The 22,986-nt window shown below is 35.1% G+C and overlaps 1 protein-coding gene across 1 annotated transcript; it reads right to left on the bottom strand.

The window, feature by feature from the left end:
* Window positions 1-1,122: 1,122 nt before the first annotated feature.
* LOC140141399 (uncharacterized) lies at window positions 1,123-17,547 on the bottom strand. Its single transcript, XM_072163254.1, has 8 exons — window positions 17,359-17,547; window positions 13,774-13,846; window positions 12,663-12,731; window positions 8,331-8,372; window positions 5,926-5,964; window positions 3,950-3,997; window positions 3,376-3,468; window positions 1,123-1,415 (listed from the first exon to the last, which is right to left on the bottom strand). The coding sequence occupies exons 1-8, from the start codon at window positions 17,416-17,418 to the stop codon at window positions 1,264-1,266; spliced, it is 576 nt and encodes a 191-aa protein (XP_072019355.1). The 5' UTR covers window positions 17,419-17,547; the 3' UTR covers window positions 1,123-1,263.
* Window positions 17,548-22,986: the final 5,439 nt, after the last annotated feature.

Below are 22,986 nucleotides of genomic sequence, written 5' to 3'. Positions count from 1 at the left end.
CATATCGAGCATCGCCCAACCCTATATATGAAGCAATGTGTTTATTAACAGTATAAACTAATTTAAGATTTTTTAAGCTTGTAAAGGCATTTTTTATACATGCAGGATAGAATACCCACAAACCGAACTTTTAGGAAGAAATGATAGAAATTTGTAATATAAAAATATATTTAAATCTACTATGAAAGTGTTTGTTTGCACCAATCATCGGCCAATATTATCAAAGTTTACCATTTTAAAGTTTTTGTTGAATTTTAAAAATTAAGTTGTAATTTGATTGTCGGTAGGCTAACAAATTGCTTAAGCAAGTGTCTCTCCCAACTTGGCATGTTTTATCCATGTACTTATCACGAGTAACAAAGTGAATTTAAAAACCGACTGCAATATTTGTGAATAATTGTCAGACTAACAGTGAAGAACTATGTTGAATTAAAAGTGCTCTGCTGTCCAACAACATGAAAAGGTTTGACGATTCCATTTTAAATCTAAGCTGGGATATTTTACAAAAAATCAGGTTTAAAAAATGATGCAAGGTGGTTAATCGAAACTGTGCGTTTGTGCTTAAAACACCTATATAGATATCAAGTGAAGGGGTTGAAAATATTCTGCTACTCCTACAAACAGTAGTAAAATTATAAGGCTCAGGCTTGTGTTGATGATTTGAAAACATAATATTATGGTTGCAATAATTATGAAGATTGACTTGATCAGTGTTTTTTGGTTAGAGTCATATCAAGTAATATGATTCAAGATCAAATTACCATGACTTTAAGTGACCATTGTTTATAATTACATTAAGAATAATCCACTAATTTAGTATGTTTAAGTTTATTTTGTTAATTATTCAAATTCAAATGATAATAAGTCATCATGTAATATATTTCAAATTAGTCTGCTTATATTTCAACGTTTAAGTATGAACTTAAATTAATTTTGTTTACCTATAAGCATAATATACACTACTCCAAACATTTATATTCAAAATATTATTTAAAACTGACAATCCTGACTTTCATTCTTCTGATCTCATGGTGCTGGTGAAAGTTGTTTTTCAGCCATCTGATTATGTTCTGCTGTTTTTCACAAATTAATTCTGAGAAATTAAAATGTTTTTGAGTAGTGTATTATGTTTGATCAAAATGTTTACTAATTAACATAAATACTATTAAATCTTTACCGACGCATAATAATTAAATTTGAATTAATTAAATGGACTCTGACAAATGTTGCAACTATACATTTCTGGTATCATCTGACAGCTCATTACTGGCAGTTCTCTTCTAGCCTGCGTCGCAGTTCGCTTAAATCAACGTGCGCAGGAATGCGAATCACTAAATCAAGTAAATCTTGAACTGTACCAACTGGCTCAAAACATACTGGTGGCTGAACAGTCGTTTGTTGGTCACAAGGAAATACTGAAACAAATATAAAGATACATATTCAATCAGTTAATGATTAATGAGGTATTACCCCAGCAAACACAAAAACGTGTTAATCGTGTTATATTTTTGGTTTTGGTTTTAAATAAAGGTCAAGAAAACTTTTGTATAAAAATATACTACCACAGCATATTTAAAAATGATTTTGTTATCAAGTATTTCGTCAGCACTTCCATAACATAATTTTAGAATAACTAAAGTTTAAAAAAATGTTTTTGAATGTTATAAAAACGTTTTATACCCTTCTATACCATTTTTATAACCCAACATTTACACGTATTGCGTATTCTGTCAACCTTTTTAACCTTTAGCGAATAATGTGAAAAAAAACGTTTTGTGTTTGCTGGGGTATTTTTTGAGGATAATTATAGACAAAACAAGCATCCAGTCAATTGATGCAACTTTTATAGTTCCCATTTCCCATTTCCCATTTCTCAGACATCATCCCAGCCACCATTAATACAGCCAGCATTAATTAATACAAGCTTATCGGTCTTATACCCACTGGCAGCCGGACTAAATCCACGATGACCATGATGACGCGTTTTAACAAATTACCGTGCCCGATTAGGAATTTATATGGGTCGTGAAGGTAATACATGGATAACCTATAGCCTACATGTTTTGTTGGCGATTTCAAAGTAGATTTTGTACACCCTGTGTCCAAAACAGCAAAAGCTGCAGTGGACATGATGTCGCGATGCATTGTGATTGTATATGAAAAAGCGTTGAGCGTAAGAAGCGTAAGACGTCGTCAACCTGGTGCTGTGCTTCAACAGGGTGAATGTCGACTTTCCTTATGTGTTTGTGATTAATTCAATGAGCAGTAGCTATATAGTAATGTTGTTTAATTTACATGGGCGTTGAGGATATTTGGGCTTATTTTTCACAATTTCACCAAATATCAGCCGATATGTGCGAGAGGAGGAAAAACAATTACAATTTGGCAAGGAAAACGGGACAGGCACTGTTTGGAAGGACGAAGTGGGTTACAAGAGATAGTTTAGCACATCAAAAAAGGGGGATGTTTGGCATATATTCATGGGGTACGCTATAAAGCGCTAATTAGCGCTAATAGCGCTATTAGCGCTAATCGCGCCCCTCTCACTTAGAGCAGTTTTTATTTGGTCAAAAAATTATTGGCCTTTAGCGAATTAGTGCACCTTTTGGCTAGCGTTGCAATTAGCGCTAATTTACATAGGCCCTATACACTAATCCTATGCTAATAGCATGATTAGCAAAATTGCGCTAATACGCTAAAGGTCCAATCCCGCACCTTCCTCTGAAAAGGAGTGCAAGGATTTTTTGGCATGCTGAAATTGTGGAAGCAATCTGTGACAGTCCGAGAACGGGGGTTAGCATGCCGAGTTTGGCAGATAACTATTGCATATTGCACATGTTTTGGCCGTGGGTGGGGATGACGGTGACAGTGAAGAACCGCTATCGTGATTGTTTATTTGTGACCCGTTCAGACAAAACCAGGAACAAGTCGCATCTTTGACATTTCATGATTTGAATAAAAAATGTAAGCACGGGATAATAAGCTTTAAAATGATATCAAAATTATATCCATAGCATCAATTTTTTTAAAGATATGGATAATTTTGTAAATGATTCCTTGATATTTTTGCCAAGTTGCTATTCTGGTTAATCGGCTAATTAATTTCCTGCTTTACACAGGGTTGAATTAGTTATCGTAGTTCAACTGTAACTTATTAATTAAGTAAACCTCTTTTTAATAAGTACTTTCAAGGATTTTAAAGTCCACTTAGTCCCAAGGTCAAATACCAGGAAATTTAAAAATTCCAAAATTAGATTTTTTTATGGGATGCCATCTGTAAAGGCCTATAACTTAAAAACATGCCTGGCGACTTGTTTCGGGTTTTGTTGGAGCTGGTCACATTTTGGTTTTGTGAAATACAAATCTGGTACTCACCGTGTTTATGTATAATAATGTTCAGTATCACTTCCCTAAGTTCATTTGGTGCTAAATTATCAAGATATTCCTCTTGAAAATCACGAATGGCATCTGAGAATCAAAAAGCAAAGTAAATTATCCCAGAGAAGATCTTTCCTGAGTAGCCTGATCATATATACGACATTAAAACAACACGATAAGCAAGACTTCCGCTAAGGTGAGTAAGTTTATACAAAGTAGAAATACTTTTGGAACTTGGTGTGAAATGCTAACTTTCCTGAATGAATTAAAAAGACAATTAGTTTAAAAAATTTAAGATAAATTATTATGTGACAACACGTGTCATTGTAACTTGTCTCCATGGCATACGCAAGCCCAATTTTATGTCTCAGCCACGTTGATGGCTAGTTTGGTGCATATATTGTTTAATTCAAACGAAGCTGCCGTACTCATGCAAAGTTTATCATAAGTGGTTAAAAGTAAGATATATTTAAAACAAAATAAGTGCTAGATATTTTTTTTTCAAATGCTGATGCCTTCAGATGATTTTGGGACAAATACAAAGACGTATATTTCCTGGTAGAATACTCACCTTTTATCTCGACAAAGTGTTCTAGCGCATCACATAACCCGTCAGCTTCTGTAAACCATAAATGAAAAAAATACCAGTATTATATAATAGTGAAATCAAAGTTTGCCTAACATACGATACGATTATAACTAACGTTTTTCACAGTAAACTCAGTGTCTAGTGATCAAGTACTTTCATTGTGATCTTTAATCATAATAATTTAAAACTAAGCTTGTTTAGAATTTTCAGGTTTTGATATGATTGCAAATTTAATACAAGAAAGGTGTTCGATTTGCAGTGTACACTTGGTTTCTCTGAAAAATGATGCGGTGACAGAACAATACATGCTTCTTATCCCATTGGTCATCTTTATACAAAGTCAAAGTCATTTATTATGAACGTAGACAAATAGAATTAGTTCCATTCGATCAATAATTTTACCATATGTTGGATTAAGTGGTGAGGTATGAACGGTTGGACATAATTATTTGTGGAACATGAGAGCACGTCAGACATATCGCATTTTGACCTTTCGTATTGATATTTTTTCAAAAAACACCAACAAGAAAGTCTTTTGGGTAAAAAAATGTATATCTTCAATATGATCAATAGGCCCTAGGCTGCAATGGGGGTTGACCATGCTGAATTTTGGCAATAACAAAAAACATTCTAGATAGTGCAAACTATTTATTAGGTCTTTTGGAGCTGCGCACAGGTAAAAGGTGTTTTTTTAACTACAAATAGTCAAATGCAAGGGCCTTCCATAGCTTTCTGGTTGAAAATCGGAAATCAGGGAATCATAAGTATAATGGCCATTTGTGTGTTGAGTGCACCCTCTTCTCGGGTCAGGGTGTGCATCACTGAACATGAAGTCTATGAAATTCAGTTTGGTGATAAAGGGGCTAAGCGTAAATTTGTACAATTATGTGTGGGAGTGGCCTTATCTCCTTTCTCCTTGTCCTTACTATTTTCTTGTTTTGTTTATCAAAGCTATCCAGGCTTGTGCCTTTTTATTGTATGAGCTAAGCATGTGTCCCTCACGGACCAACCTGTCCAAACATTAAATATAGAATATGTAGTAGCGTACACACGTAGAAATTTGACCAACAAGCAAACAAACAAACAAAAAGGTCCCTTCGAAATTAATTTCGCTCCTTCTAAAATGAAATTCGTTGCAATAATCAAATATTTTGATGCATTAAGGACCATTAATACGTGCATATGTCGTCACGTTATTTACAAATGATATTTTTTCGTGGGAAAATTAGTCACATTACATAAGCTGTGAATGTGCTGCAGTTAGAGTCAATTTTAACGCCTTGCTGTGTTGGGCGGCAAAGTTTGTGTAAAAAATGTGAACCGTAACATCGTAACAATTGTTATTGTATGGATAGCATGTGTGAACCGCGTGTGTACTTGAGGTCAAATTCTCACTCCTTGCTTTATACAATCATATTATTTTATTATATACAAACAAAATGGATCATAATTGAGTCTCCCAATATAAAAACGGCTTTTGCCACATTTGAGAGAAAATAGAGGGCGCTACTGAAAATGAAAAGGTCAACAAGGTCATTATTACAAACATGAAGCATCATTGTAAGATGTGAAATTGTTCATTGTATTGAAAATTCACACACAAAAGTCCAGTTTTCTTAGTAACCCAAAAGTGGGATGAGATATGTCGTTTTTATATTGAGGCACTCCATTATTATTAGATATAGACTTTCCTTTGCATATTCCAAATCCTTGCTTGTCTTTATATTGTAAAACGTACGCTTGTCTTTATATTGCTTGTCTCTATATTGTAAAACGTACACATTTTATAAATTTATTTGCACCTCTACAAAAGAGACGGCGTATACATCAATGCGTATGTAATACCAACTCATGACAACGTCAATCTAATAAAGTTTTTAATTATGATGATTGGTGAATAGGGGGTTATTGTGGTGGATCAAATGGACATGAAACATTAAGGCTATTGATAGACTCACCTGCGCTATTTATGTCTTCACGAAGTTCACAGAAACGACCTGTTGAGTGGAAGAAAAAAAAACCCACCACTTATTAAATACTGTGTATTTGTTTCAATTGCGCACGGTAAAGCAATGATTTCAATGCTGAACAGGGGTGCAAACAAACCAAATATATTTTCATGAAAACGAAACCGTACATCTTTTCACGCCTCGCACTAAACGTGTCAAAGAGAAACACCGTTGTTTCAGCTAAAGGGGACATGTTATAATTTAAGACCCAATTTGTATAATTTAAAGGAGATGGTCTTATAACTGAAGTCTTGCATGTGATTTACTCACAGCGATGCCTCTAATTTAATTAAGCGATTAGTGGTTAAGCGGCTCAGTGGTTTTGTTGCATTTTACCACATTATTTCGGCTAAAGTTATTATAAAAAACCTCCTTGACAGTTCTTACTAATATCATGTAATATTTTTGACAAAGAATAGCAAAATAAAACTTTTAGCGAAATCATACATTATGGCTTTATAAAACACCTGTTTTTAACACAACATATATATATCAAAATATCGAAACATTGGTCTCACTTTATGGGTAGTTTATAGTAAAATGACATGCATGACAAGACAGGAGGGTAATTTCGTGACAGATGCTCAAAAATGTTAGGAATCATCCATCCAAATACTTGGCCAACTATGTAGTGACTTTGGTGTGAATTATGATAGCCTTGTTCCAATTTCTATTATAGCAGTATTCTGTTATGGCCATTGTCTACTTTTGGATACACTTTGTGCATGCTGTGCACGAATTGTTAGATGTTATCAGAGAAGTCTCTTCAAATACTAGTATTGCCACGCATATGAGAGCTGTATTTATTGGATGCAATCTGTCTACACAAATAATAAGACAGTGAGCGAACGGACGTGATAGAAAATACAGATTCGGAGGTTCAGTGTTTTGGGCTGATTAAAAAATAGCATATTCTTCAATACCAGCTGTTATTCATGGACATGGGAAGGGTAGAGTGTTAAGGTTGGTCTGAACCCTGGAATTATGGAAACTTTCGGGCCTCATAACTTCTAAATTGTTGGTCTAAAGTATATAAAAGTATACATATTTAGAATGGCAAAGACTTGATAAGTTCATCTGTGAGGTCAAATTTGGGCCAAAATGGCACTTTTGGCCCAAAATCCCAAAAATAACGGTTTTTGGCCCACTTCTTTTTTGTGCACCATAATAAAAAAATTCTTTGGCCAAAATTTAATTTTTATTAATTTTTAAAAACTAGATCAAAATATCTAGGACCCGTTTTTTCATTTTTTGAATTTTGACCAATTTCACCAAAAATATTTGAAATTTGTGCCAAAATTGGGCTTTTTATGATTTTTTGAAAAATCAACATTTTTGACCATTTTGGCGCAAATTTCTCAAAGTTAGTCGAAATTCAAAAAAATGAAAAACGGGTCCTAGATATTTTGATCTAGTTTTTAAAATTAATTTAAAAATTTGGCCCAAGAATTTTTTGTTATGGTGCACAAAAAAGAAGTGGGCCTAAAACTGTTATTTTTGTGATTTTGGGTCAAAAGTGCCATTTTGGCCCAAATTTGACCTCACAGATGAACTTATCAAGTCTTTGCCATTCTAAATATGTATACTTTATATACTTTAGACCAACAATTTAGAAGTTATGAGGCCCGAAAGTTTCCATAATTCCAGGGTTCAGACCAACCTTAAGTTCAGCTTAAAGCAATAATGTGTGGTTTGCATAAAGAATACTACGCAGATTCCTGTTTAAAACTAAGTAAGTTGAGATTTCATTCCAGCGCCTACAATACTTGCCGATTGTATTGCGCGAAGCATAGGCCTACAGCTGGATGTACAAACAAGACGTAAGACAAATAGCGATATGCACACAGTTTATACGTCAAGACGTACGACGAATAGCGACATGCACACAATGTATATGTCACTGATTCAATGATACGTGTTTACACATGAGCCGACATTCCCGGGACGTGTTAGCAAGTACTCGATCGGTAAACTCTGAATAAAACCGGGTATCTCCGGATTTAATATACAAACTTAAATTTCACTGTAATTAAAGCACTTATTTTAGCTCACCACTGGGCAATAACATCATGCAAAAAGTAAAAATTCGAGAAAATTGAGGGCGTCACTGTGGAACAAATCAAACACTATGGCTTTAAAAACACTTACAATGCATGTTCGTAATTTGCAAAAGCTTGGAACTTAGCAACCGACTGCTTAGTAACAACACTGCGTAACGTGACTAATTTAATATTTTCGAGTTGTGCCTAGTTTAGGCCTACAACGTCATACACTTGATGAACGCACTCTTTGTTTCAATTAATGTACTGGTCGTGTCCAAGAATTAAATATAGAAAATGTAGTAGTGCACTCACCTAGAAATTCGACAAGTACTTGTTGAGGAGGAGGACCTGTACCTGTTGATCATAAAGCAAAATTAATAACAGCAATTATTTAATGATGAAAAACCCAACACGTACTTTTTATAGGTAGTGTTCCTACTTTACATTTAACTCTAATAAATAAAAGGCTGTGGAATAATTATGAGGGGTGATAAAATTTGAAAACGGCGTATCAGACATTGCTTGTCCCTCCCTCTCATCCTGCCACAAACTGCTGCCTCTCCTTCCTCTGCCTGCCCCCTCCCCCCCCTTCACACACCAATAATATTTTGTGTTCTCATTTGCTAAATGGTCTAGTGTAGCGAGCAGGAACGATTCTGTCTGTACTGTTTTCTTATGCTTTAGAGCGTGTTATTTAAAAATGCATCCCGTAAATATGTGCCAGAAATCCCCCTCCCCTTTTCGACCTGCCAATAATTTCCTCTCCCCGATTTCTACTCCCGGCTCATAGATATCATATATCACCTAAATAAAATCAAGTTATAGAGATAAAATTAAGCTCAAATAAAGTCTGAAACTTGCGCATTACGAAGTTCTCCATCATACTGCAGTTACTGTCCGTTTTCCTATACACAATACACAGTGCTCTTTCCCATTGACGCGTGACCTCTACAAATAGCCCTACGTTAAAAGTATGGGGATATGACTAGTTAACGTCGCTGTGTGAAAAATAACCGGCCAATATTAAAAGTACTCTTCTAAAGTTCTAGAAAATATAGTTTTTAACATGTCCTAAATTTTAGCTAATTTAGATGTTTGGAAATATTCGTACTTTGGTGTTTTAGTTAATGTTATAGGTAATAGTACATTGCCTAGTTAACGTCGCTGTGTGAAAAATAACCGGCCAATATTAAAAGTACTCTTCTAAAATTCTAGACAATATAGTTTTGTAACATGTCCTAAATTTTTAGCTAATTTAGGTGTTTGGAGAGGGTCGCACTTTTGTGTTTTAGGAAGGATATGTAAACGACAGATAACACCAAAAGTATGAAGAAATTATTTCCAAACCGTGTTAAGTCAACAATCATTATGTTGCTCATTTTCAAGAATGCTGGTTTACAAAAAGCACGCCATTGTCTCATTTCGTGAACAAAGGTACACATACCATTGTTTCCTTTCGTTTCCTTTATAATCGGTTACCCAACTGAAGCTATAATACCAGCTTTATTGCGATATCGCACATGAAAACAGACACTTGTGCACAACCAGAGAAGATCCGATTTAATCAGTTGAGCTGTTTCAATGAGTGTTATCTTGGTTTAATAGCTTTTAATGGGGTTAAGTCCTGCAAAGGTCGAGATGAATTCTACTGTAGACATGACTGCATCATGTATGACCTAGGAAATTAATGTTGGCACACTGTACATACTAAATGAAAATCGCCAACCCCCCCCCCCCCTCCCCAGTTCAAAGTTGATGAAAGAACTTTTCTCATTTGGTTCTCCAGTCTCCCCAACATTGGTTGAGGGGGGAGTGGGGAGGGAAATGTGAAAGTTTGAACATCTCATCAAGCATTGTTACACTAATTTCACTGAACTCTCAGAGCGGCAATGGTGAGTTCTAACATGTTGTAAAAGTGTGCCAACTATTATATTTACTTGACTGCAGTTACGTGCATGCACTTTACTGTGGAACATGTTCTATTCATATTAAGGCCAGTATACCTATTAGTTCGTCTCAAAGCCCTCAAAGCATTTGTAAAATACACAAATCTCACGTCTGACATCGCCAGACGCCATACGTCAAAATAGTCTACTCGTAAATCTCAATAAATTCTTCATCTTGACCACAGTGAAACCTCCTTGGAGATGACAAGGTGGTCCGCATTAATGTTTTAAGGGCTTTGAGACAAGCTATTAAATTAAGATGGCCTGATGGCAGATCAGTTACTCGAAAACACACGTTATATAAATGGTATCAAACATGTTAATAAAATTCAGAGAACATTTTTGAAAACTTCATGCAAAATATTGTAACATAATGTTATCAAATGTTGACAAAATATTTTACAAAACAGTTTGCAAACTGTTTTACAAAACAGTTTGCAAACTGTTTTGTAAAATATTTTGTGCTATAACATGTTAAAAAAAATCTTTAAAATGTTGTTGTAGTGTTGTTGTTTTTATATCAAACGTTTTTTAATGTTTTCGTGACCTTTGTATAAGCCAACATTTTAATATTATTAAGTACAAAACCCAAAGCTCGTTTATAACATTAAAAATCTATGTTTGTATGTTGGGTCGTATTAGCCGACCTTTATACCATAAAAGTGCAAAATTCAAGCATGTAGCACTACAATAACATACTATAACAAAATAGCAATTGAACGAGGCCTGATTATCAGCTTCCTTTCACGTTTGCTAAATTTAAAAGGGCATTCCGTGATCCACAGCCTCATCCCCCCACTTTTCTAAAAAAAAGTTGAGATTTTTATATCACTGGAAACCTCTGGCTACATAATGTTTATGAACAAAATATTTCTTGCAGATTAATTCGTTTAGCAAAGATATCGTGAAATTTGAATTTCGTTCTGGTGCACCAGAACGAAATTACAACGCATTGTCTATGGAGCAGTGTAATACACATAATCATGCATAACTCGCGAACGCAAAATCGGAATCAACTGAAATTTTGGGAATAGTTTTTTTTCGTGGATATCTAATGAAAAATGACATAAATAGAGGATGCTAGGATCACTCCTTTAAGTTACCTTCATATCATCATTATCATCAACATCATCATCACCATGCATTATCGTCATCATTATCAACATCATCATTCCATCAAAGAACACATTTTCATAACATGTTTTTATTTAAAGGTTCGGGGAAATGGTTCATGTTAAAAATAATTTCTGATGATATTTTTGGTCATTTGTAAAAATGTACAATTGAAAGTTAATTCCTCAAAAATTATTTCTTAAATGTTGTGCAAATATTTCAATGACATGTATCTTGAAAAGAGTTTCCTTTTATTAGGAAAACATACTGCATATGCATACTCCCTGCAAAAATACAGACATCGATGAACTTTTGAACCTCTGGCTCATTATATTGGCACGATCGTAAATGTTTTGGATTTTGCAATTCGCTGTCGTAGTGCACGTTAGTTACCATTGGTTACTGCTCCAGGCCTGGGCTCATACACCTGTTCCGAATTTTGATATGCCATAGGCTTTGTGTTGTGATCATTTCGATCAGTGGTTCGTAACAAAGAAAGCGTGATCCAGTTGGCCTAGCAACGGTCATATTGTAACGTGCACTACGACAGCGAATAGCTTCAAATATACAACATCATACCACGTGTACCATGTAGCTTTGACCTCTGCATTGGCTGCAAGGTGATTGAAAGTATGCAGGCAGTTCGCGTACTGAAAATGAGACTGCGAACTTGACCCCATGGTATGCCAGCAAGACGGTTATAACGGTCAACGTACATGTATGTTTTGCCGAGTCGGGGGCAATTTGGATGTTGATTTTAATATTAATACATGAATATAGGATGTTTTTTAAATCAACACACCGCTCCGATGCAGGTAAATTAACAACATGACTGTTCAAGCCTACACATCAGCCAAACTTATATCGTTTTGGAATACATCATTGTATTTCCTGCATTTAATACATTATCATGACTATAGGATAGTTGTTGGGATAGTTTACTGCAGAAGTTTCCAAAAAGTGACATGTTCGGGTATTCAAGTTTAAATTTTCTGTCTTAACGAAATGCGAGTCTATATGGATCTGGATACACCAACTTCAAGCTGCTATGTGGTGGATATATACGCGGTCGCACTATCAAAACAGGATGTTTGATACTGCAACCAGTTAGAGGAAACTAAACAACGGCTAACGCTATAGCTTTCATATTTTGGTTATCCGAATCATTCCTGCCGGCAAGAAGAACCGATGCAGCAGTGAGAAGTATGTCAAGAGCACGGAGCCTGTGGGATATGCTTATCTCATGCCAGGGATCTCATGATGTGAATCTTGAACTCATCATGTTTAATGCATTTCGTTACGGTTTCATGTCTAATACTACACAAGAGATCGAGAAGTTTTAACGTCCTATGATTCTATGGAAACGTTATTAAAACGGTTAAAAAACTCCACACTTTTACGTTATCAAAATGTAATTTTGAAACGTTTTCGAAACCAAAAAATGACACGGTTTATGAAGGTAAGTAAAACGCTATGATAAATTGTTTTAAACGTAATATTGAAACGTTTTTGAAACAAAACATAAACGTATTATTAACGTTAAAAAACGTGAAATGGCTAGCTGGGTACATGTACTATAACTTACCTACTGGAAGCAGCGTCGATGGTGGCAATGGAATGATTACTTCGTTGTTGTCTCTGATGGAGCCACAGACTAGGGAAAATTAACAACGTATAAAGAATGATAACAATATTGTTTTATTATGTTCGTTGTTTTCGTCCCCTTCCTCGAAATGTTTCATGTGGTTGAAATGTGTCAAAATGTAGCAATGTCAAGTCATGCATCTGTGTTCTGATTTGATATGTTGACATTTCAGTTGTAATAGTAACCCTTCAATACTTGTATACCCCCCATATCAACAGATATTCTCTATTACAGCTCCAGTGACACCTCATTAATTTCCAATTTCCTGGACCGTTGGATGCATGGAAATAGGTATTAGTATTTTACTTTGAAAAATCAATAGGCTGCAAAGGGCTGCAATTCCACTTTTCATGCCCATCCAGTGAATATTTGCCTAATCATATCCGCAGCGTCAGGCAAACATCTGGAAAATATCAAGTTTAGACTGCGCTTGGAAACATCATGGTAACATGTGATACGTGTTTGATACTAAAAAAAATCATTTTGTGGTCATCTAATTGGAGATGAGGACATATCAAAAAAAATTTAATTAATACTACCCATAGAAATGAAATGTGTATCCCTTAGTCAGTGTTAAGGGATAGCAACTTTTTAGTAGATATGTAGCTAGTCATTGCAACTATATAAACAAGACACATGTTCCATTTGGGGCGCACAGCGATCTAGCCCCTTAACACAAAAAGAAAGTCCTCACATAGGTAACCAGTAGCAAATCCAAACCTCCTTATGTCTTGACAATTTTATTGATATGGTCATATGCAGAATCTTTTAGCTCCAATTTGATACCAGATGCACTACCAAAAGACCTAAATTGACAAATATTGATGCCAGTATATGAAACTTGGTGCATTTGTAACAAATAAGGTATCAAATTGACGCTAACAAGATGCTGCATACGACCGTGTCAATCTAATTGTCATTACATGAACAGGTTTACATTTATGACAGATTATGTAAGTGGGGACATTCTTTTTGTGTTGCGTTTATTGTGATGCATACTTATAATCGGTACTTTTCTAAACGTTCTCATAAAAACTATAAATAAACTTACTGCGTGCTGGTGGTGGCTGACGTTCCTGCTGCCCCAGAAGTGTTAACAACAATTCACGCTCAACCTCTGCCACCTGTAATAAGTAAAATTATCCGTGTTTTGTTCATATGATTTCAATAATGTTTCCTGAGTATAATATTTTTATATTAAGCCACATGAAGCACCTTGGAGAATTTATGATGTCACCAGAAACCGTCCCACCCCTGACACCAAACTGAACAAAATATATCATTAGTAATCACGAATCTTAAAAAACAAGAAGAATAGAGGGAAAGGGCTGCATAAATGGCATTTTGGAAATATGTTAACTGACTTATAGCAACCACCAACACCCCACTCCACCCCATATATAACACCTTTTGGACAATAATTGGTTGCAATATCATGCTTTAGCTAGGCCTACTCAATTTTAATACTTCGGCATGCTTTTCAAGTTACGCTTGAAATTTATAGATAGAATAACAGGATCTTCAGGCTCTTTAGAGTAGATATTTAATGATTCTGAAGCTCAGTTCATGTTGCAGGTTTATGCAACACAGCTGAGAGGTTATCAGTGGAACTGGTAACCGTATAGTCATGGTGGAAGGGATGCACTCCAACCCTATCCTAAAAAGTCTTGTCCCCTTCTTGACACCCTGTGGGCCGGGCCTGTGTGGTGCTGGCCACCATGATATTTAACATCTTATGCAATTTTTGTACTCTTTGGCCAATGTTTTGACTAGTTTCGTTACTTTTCCCGCCTTGAAACTTATCTTGCATACCTCATCTGCCCACCCAAAAACACCCCGACCCCACCTCCCTTGCCTCTCTGTGAGAAATGCCTCATTACGCCACTGGAGTTTGTGCAAATCGCGGGAGACGATCATCGGGATCTCTATCATATGATAATAAGCATCTCAAAAAAGAAAGTTATCACCTGATTAAGTGGTTATAATGCTGGTTTCATACTTTCTGCCGCTTGCCGCTGAGCGGCGTGACGCTTTATCATGTCGCTCTTTATCGTATTTTGTTCTCCTACGTCAGGGCGGAATTTGAATTCAACTCCCAGCGGTGCTCCCGCCGCGGCAAAGCGGTAGAGTGATCGATATATCGGCTTGCCGCTGGTCACCGCTAGAAAGATTCAAGCCAGGTATACCAACTTGGTATGGGGAACAAGACAAAGACAGGAAAAAAACGAATGCAGTATATATAAACCATGTTGGTGTACACTGTTACTGCACTAGTAAAAGTCCAAAACAACAGGGATAGTAGACAAACTTAAACAAAAATACAACAGATAAACTGCCCTTCATCAGGGACAAAAATAATTTATGATAACCTACTGCGATAATATTTTAACATAATGTTGTTTAAATGTTGCGATACTATTTGGCAAAAATGTTTGCAAACAATTGTTTACAATAATATTTTGAAAGCATTTTTCAAATATTGTAGTGTGTTTTCATACCAAACGTTTTTAAACATTTTCATTACCTTTGTATAACCCGACATTTAATGTTATTAAAACGTTTTTACCTAAAACCAAAACCCAATATATGACTTGTTTAAAACGTTTTTAAATCATTTGTGTGTTGGCTGGGTCAAAACACACTAAAACAAAGCAATAAATATGAATAATATGATAAATAATATGATATGAACGCGAGGAGAGCTTAGTAAGCTTTACAGTACAGGGTGTCCAGAAAAAATACTAGGTGGGTAAAACAAAATCATGCTTTCACTGAAGATGAATAACTTGAATAAAACCTTTGATTTGTCTTCACATTAATACACAGTGGTTGAATTATAAGAAACTGAACATTCCTGATATTGGATAGCTAAACATTAACACTTTTAACTCTTTATGCAATATGTTAAACTAAAAAAAAGAAAGAAAGACATTCAAGACTTGATTATTGATGAGCATGTAGCTTCTAATTGTTGATAGTGTACCTTATAATGTTTAATGCCTAGGTTTTTACATTCATTATTCATGGCAATATTTAAAGCGACATTCTATCAGAAAAAAAACTTATACATTTCTGCCATGTCGTGTAACTTATCAAATCTTAAAGAATGGTAACGATCAAGTGTTCACAGCTTAAGTTATGATATCATGCAACACAATATTGTTTTAAAAGTTTTCAAAGATTTAAATTTTGCATTTCAATTTCTCGGAAATTCCCTTATTCCAAAAACATTAATGTGTGAGAACATGATTTTTTTTTGCCAGCTGGAAATGTAAGTGCAATAATTCTTTATGCAATAATTATGATTATTAATATGAAAAAAATAAGTACCGGGCATCATCTTATATGCAAGCTTTCATTTTTTTTTAATATCGTGCAGTATTTTCACATTTGAACAAAGGGGTAATTTAAGAAGAACGAAATGAATTTCACCAAACAAAATATAAAATTAAACCCACTGGCAAATTAACCACTACTGTGCACTGTGTTGAATGTTTTTTGTTTATGTTTTTTCTTTCAAACTTGGAATGAAGTAAATTGACGCTTGCTCATTTCTTCACAAAGTAGTCAACCGATTCAAACCAAAAACAAAACCTATAGGATACAGAATAAGAATGGCTGCACGTTGTTTGTTATCATTTTTTATATTCTTAACTCTCTTCACGCGGATGTCGACTGCAGACGACATGTTTCTTTTTTTTTTTATTCAAAAATTTCAGAAATGTAAATTTTCGTGACCATTTTGGAATCAGCATGAAAATTTGCATTTAAATGAGTACAAACAAGTCTAGTATTGGTTGAGTAGTTCTTATTAAGATAGCTCTTGATATTTTGAGAAAATATTTTAAAACTTAGAACTTTTTCCGTTGAAGCACATGGATAGCACGCAGAGCATTAACGTCTGTCCAAACTGTATATAGGATAACTTGTCACCTACAACAGGTATGTAAACAGTAAAAGCGCATTAAATGTTGTATAACTATTTTCACATAAAATGCGGCTTAATCATGATTGAAATAAATAAAGATATCATAAAGAATTGTTATAAAAAACAACATTATAAGTGTATAAAGTGCAGGCTCCTCTTGTTTAATTTAAACGAATTATAATTAAAGTGATGTAGTTATCATAATTGCTATAACAGCTATTCACACAAAAAGTGTACCAATTGGTGAATTTGAGGGATGATTCCCACCCTTCCACATGCAACACACAGAAAATGAGCAGACAATTCTGAGTGACATCCAATGTAAAGTTTTTCCTGGTACTCAACAAGACAAAAACCAGACAAGACAAACCCTTTATACATAAACTAAAACCGAATATCTCTACAGACACATTTTCAAGGTTATGAGCATAGCAATGTACCAGGTAACCAAGAGAAAGACAAGAATGAACAAACAGATACTATAATTTAATTTACCTCTCGCCACACAACTTACATAAATGATATAGTTAGTGAAAGATTCCACAGACCAAACAGCATTCGAAGCTGATACCTTTAGATTACCAATCTAAAACTCTGCCAACTGAGCTAGTGAGTCAGCTAGAAAGAACACACGATTTGTCTAATCTATAGGTATATCCACATCCTCTAAGATTTTTTCATCTAAAGAATTAATACATCATGTCTTACCGATTTTCCATATGCTGCTGTGGCAATACAAGCCAACAGTAGAACCGCAAACACACGCATGATGAAGTAGTCGAGTCAGTAAGCTGCGAGCAATAAACCAAGATGAACTGCTTTTTGGGAGAAAACCTTCCAATTGCTAGACCCAGTCCTTACGTTGTTCCTTTTATCTTAAATTTGGACATAGCTTCAATGTAAAGAAAACAATGAAACATATTCATGGGCAGACACTGGAATAACATGTTAATGTGTTACTTCAACCATGCAGACTTAATTGATATTGCATCGTGTGTGATTAATATCCATGGGTCGTTGCCCAGGTTGAACAACCACTTTTCTCATGTTCAACGCCCATTGGAACATAATAAGAAAAGAAAAAAATGATGCGTCACTGTATATTCCCTTACATTTGATGTAAAGGTTTGAGATTTTACGTAAGTCTTCCTAGAGGTCACCTACACTTACCTACATCTAAAAGTGGACAAAAAGGACAAAATATCAAATGTCCTTTCCCCTACACGCACACTTTGACAACTTTAATCACAAGGCATAAGTAATCCAATAGTAGTGTGAAATTGTGCACACCAAATAGCTTCAATTGGGATTTCATTGTTAAGTATTCAAACTTTTCAGGGACATTTACCCTTATACCACCGTGTCGAGTTCTATTAGATCGTCATTTTAGGTATGTGATAACCAATAAAAGTAAGAATAATGTTCAACCAAAAACTTCAATTTAGACTTCATTTTTGAAATTATTTCCAACTTTTGAGGGACCACATCCCCCCTTCAGATACCCCCTCGGTCGAGCAAACGTTGATGCATAAAGTTACACTTAAAAAAAATGCATGTCCCCTTAGTACCCCCACCACCCTTTATACTAAAGATCCTCCGGATAATTGACCCTTCTGGCTCACGGACTAGACTTTTGAATTTAACATAGTCGGACTAATGACTTATAGGCTATTAGACATAATGAAAAAAGTTGAATAATGGTAATTCGCCTAATGTACATTATTTTCATTTTGAAAGTGTGCGAGTTATGTCTTTTAGTCATAATGTTTAGTGCGAATTGCGTGTGTGAGTCCCGGCTGGGTGTGAGTTTGAAAATTCACCTACATTTCCTATATGATGAAAGTGTGTGATTTATGCCTTTTAGTCCTAATATTGAGTGCGAATTCACCTATATTTTAAAGTGTGTGAGACCCGGGTTTGAAAATGTCAGATAGCTAAATATAAACCTGTATTTCATACAGTTTCCCCGAGCAGATTAGATACTGTTGGTGATTCACCAACATTCAGCCCGGACCCAGAATATGTTTGCCTGGTGTGGAATTTCCTAAATTTTACACCCCTCCCCAAAGAAAAACGATATCACTTGCATTTGAAAAAGTGGAACCTGGTGACTTGTTGATGTTAAAAAAGTTTAAAAGTTTGTTAATTAGGACCTTCTTGGACAGTTTTAGCCTGAAAAGTTGTATTCGTTTAGAGGGACTTTTTCTAGGGGGAGGGCATCGTTGAGAATATTAATCTCCGTTTAGATAAAACTAACTAATGAAAAACGATGTTCTGGGAGTTTAAATGTTTTATTTTTTATTTTGAAAAAACATTTGATAGTTTGCAGGGGCTTTTCGTGCAAGAAGTGTTATGAAACTTTAACTTTGGTCAACAATACGTGGGTGTATACCTTATGCAATGGTATTTCATGAAGTTCAAAGTACTTTATTAAGCACCTAAACCTCACTGAGCCCATATTGCCAAAGATACAATACATTGCCTCATACAGTTGCATGACAAGCATCGGATATGTCTCTATTTTAATGTCTATAAAGACGTTCTTCACGGCTCTCCTTGAAAACTTTGATAAAGAGGGGGTCACTATGGGCCTAGACTATGCCGTAGTCCAATTTTGGAATATGTTGAAACTAATCATGACGAACGCATTCCGTTGAACTCAAAATTATACCGATGTTGATTAAAATTAAAGTGTTCAATAGTTAAATGGTTATAAGGACCAATCGCGAAAGCCCGAGTAAAAAATCCTTAAACTAACAAACAAAGGGAGTACGTTGACTGAAAAGATCAGATGTGAAAATCTATAGATTTCACACAAATTAATACCAATCAACGAGTTAGGCTTAAATGTCTGCCCATGAATAAGATAAAAATATTTAAGTTGTACAAGAATCATATTTCCTAATAAGATAACAACTGCAAGATCTAAGGCGTCAGTCATCCACCTTTGCACAGTATTTTCGTGGGGCCTAAGAGCATATTAGACACATCAAATTGTATTCTAAATATGATCAATGTCATTCTGATATAAAATAATTTAGTTTTTGAAATTCGTGTTATAAGAGAGTTTTAAGAGAGAACTGGTGGATTAGACATGTTTGTAAGTTTGTAAAAGTATAATGGAAGCACGGTATGCAATGATATCATCCGTCCAGTTGATCATGATAATGTAAGGATATTTAAAACCTCGACCTCGACCTTGGTTCATGATATTCATCTCCTCTGAATGTATTCTAAATGCATTATTTTTATTATAATGTGTTATTTTGGTTGTTGTTTGATATACAATAAAGAGTTCAAATAAAATGTCAATTTGTATTCAGCACTGCTTTTTATCAGATTTCATTTCTGGTTATCAAAATAACAAAGATATTTATTTTGAATCAATTTAGAACTAGTAAGGGCTATCATTTTCTTCAGAAGGGGGGTCCCAAATTTGCATAAAGTCAGGGTCAATAAAATTGCACCCCCACATCTTGTGATTCCCTACATTTTGGTCATCAAAATTGTATGACCCCCCCCCCCATTTTGCTTTCCACAAATTTCTGACCCCCACCCGTATATTTCTGCCCCCCCTTCCGAAGAAAATAAAAGCTCCCAAATCATATACTCTTATCAGTGGGCTGATTTTTACTTATGTTATGTTCTTACCTAAAGCTTATTGGTTGTTTGTTAATTTTTTTTTTCTTTAGCCTTGGTTGCTCATTCACAGCATTACAAAAGCAATATTCTGTTTTACCATGAGGCCCACACTGCGAAAACAGCAGAGCAACACTTCATAAACACTTCAACACCTAATAAACACTTGTTTGTACAGTTAAGGTATTAATTTAAGGGTGTTAATTGATAAACACTAAAATAACACTAAAATAATACTCAAACACGTACAAATATGAAGATGTTTAATATGTTTTTAACACCAGATAGTGTTAAAAGTGTGCTTTTTAAATGCTGCGCCGGGAAATCATTAAAATGATCAGTAAAGAATTGCCCCCGTAAATTAGAATGTCACCGAAACACACACAATTTGAAAGTCTGATCATTACACGCCATCAATATCATACCCCCGTGGATATAATGATCATTTGAAAATTTCACAGAGCTCTCTGTTTTGTTTTGTTTTTTTGGTGTTTTTTCTCAGCGGCTTAAAAATACTAGATTTCAAAGTGATGTGAACTTTTTACACGCACGGGGAGACAAGACAAGTGACGTCAAATTAGTATTTATATAATTATCAGTGGCTCTCTACTATTCATCGACAACCTTGGATAAATCCACCTTGATTATTTGACCCGTAATATATAGTATTTACGTAAGTGAATTCAATAGTTACTCCGTGTTTTGTTTGTATTGGTGAAGTTAACTTTCTACTTGATTGAGGGGAAATAAAAAAGAGTATATTTACTGTTTTGCAATCATTCACGTGTATATAATTGGCTGGTGGTGTAAGTTTGAATCGTGTCCTTTGAAAGTTAGTGTGCGAGCGTAGTATTATTTACACTATAACCATTCACAGCATATTATTTTGGACATATTCTGGATGTTTAGGGAGAATTTGTAATCGACACGCACAATGAACTAAATGGTATCTGATTATACAGTAAGCCAACTAATTAAGGTACCAGTTATGTTCACCCCTTGTATATCCTAAACAAAGACAGATATGTCATAATTGGAACCATGCATCAGCCAATAGCTACATCTTTTAGCTCGAATTTAAGACCTCATTTGTTGAAATTGCTCAAGAAATAAACACACGACGATCCGAAAACCTAAAGGAAGATCAAGATGCCAATTTAAAAGTTGCATTTTGCTCCATATGCCCTATTGATTTGTACACAACGCATTCGCGAACAGGCGAACTAGAGCCGTGCTTCCATTGGTTAGAACTAGTTCTAGTTCCTCGCATGGCGCGAAGTGGCCAACGAGACGCTTGCGCCTAGTGTCAAAGAGGGATTTTCATGGTCCCATACAGGTACTGAACAAGTGCTAGCATTGATTAGCACTTTAAAACTAGCGTTGTGCTTTCATTGATTAGAACACAATAGTACAACTTCTTATTTTCTTCATTAGGTTTTGGATCACTGGTTCTTTAATTCTCAACCAATTTCAACAAACTCAGAGCTAAAGAGTACAGGTATTGGCTGCTCGTTTTATCTTACATGTGTGTCTTTATTTAGGATACACAGTGGTGAACACAACTGGTACCTTACTTTTTTGGCTTACTGTATTCAGCGGCAAACCCCAATACTGTCAATAATGGCTATTCAACGGTTGTCACTCTAACTCCAGACTGTTTAAAGGGACATATTCCAAAATTGGGTAATGCCGACCCTTATATAAACACTAAGATGTATTCTTTCACTGGACACTAATTAAATACAATTTATTAATATATCCTCATTTTATTCTTGATTTAAAAATCACTTTTTACACTTTCCGTCATATGGCTCAAGACTAAAACAAATTGGCGGAAGAAATGTGCGTGAAACCCACCAGAAATTTGGAAATGCTGACCCTTATATTTACACTAAGATGTATTCTTTCATTGGACACTGGTTAAATACAACTTATTAATAATATCACTTATTAATATGAAATTTCACGATATCTTTGCTAAACGAATTAATCTGCAAGAAATTTTTTGCATATAAACATTATGTAGCCAGAGGTTTCCAGTAATATAAAAATCTCAACATTTTTAAAGAAAAGTGTGGGTGGGGATGATGATGCTGTGGATCACGAATTGCCCTTTTAATATTTGAGCGTTTAAATTTAGTGCACATGAGCAAAATCTCCATCCTACCACTTGCAAAAGGTATTATACAGAGTGTATCAAAGTGATTGGTACCCATGAATGTTGATGTTTATTGAAAAGCCTGCCTCTTCCAAATACAACATTGGATACTCTTGAAATGGCCAAAATGTAAAGTTTATGACATGTTTTACAATTAATCTACAAATTATTTGGATCTTATGTTGAATTTTGATGTGTCAGACTCATGTATTATCAATGAAAATGATGGGTACCAATCATTTTGATACAGCTTGTACTACATGTGTATTCCAGTTGACCCCCTTCCCTCCCCCCATGGAAGACTTGATCTTAATCCACAAAGGGAGTGGAAATTTCAAATGGGATTACCTGAATGGATGACTCCATTGGTCAAACCAGTTGAAATACACACACCCCCTATGGGAAACTTGAGCTTAATCTACACAGGGAGTGAGGATTTCAAATGGGGTTGTCTGAATGGGTGACTGCATTGGTCTATTCCGGTTTAAATCCACCCCCCTGTGGAAGACTTGAGCTTAATCTACACAGGGAGTGAGGAT

This window comes from Amphiura filiformis, chromosome 19 (genome assembly GCF_039555335.1).
Source record: "Amphiura filiformis chromosome 19, Afil_fr2py, whole genome shotgun sequence".
Lineage (NCBI taxonomy): Eukaryota > Metazoa > Echinodermata > Ophiuroidea > Amphilepidida > Amphiuridae > Amphiura > Amphiura filiformis.
This window is presented reverse-complemented; position numbering and strand designations above follow the sequence as displayed.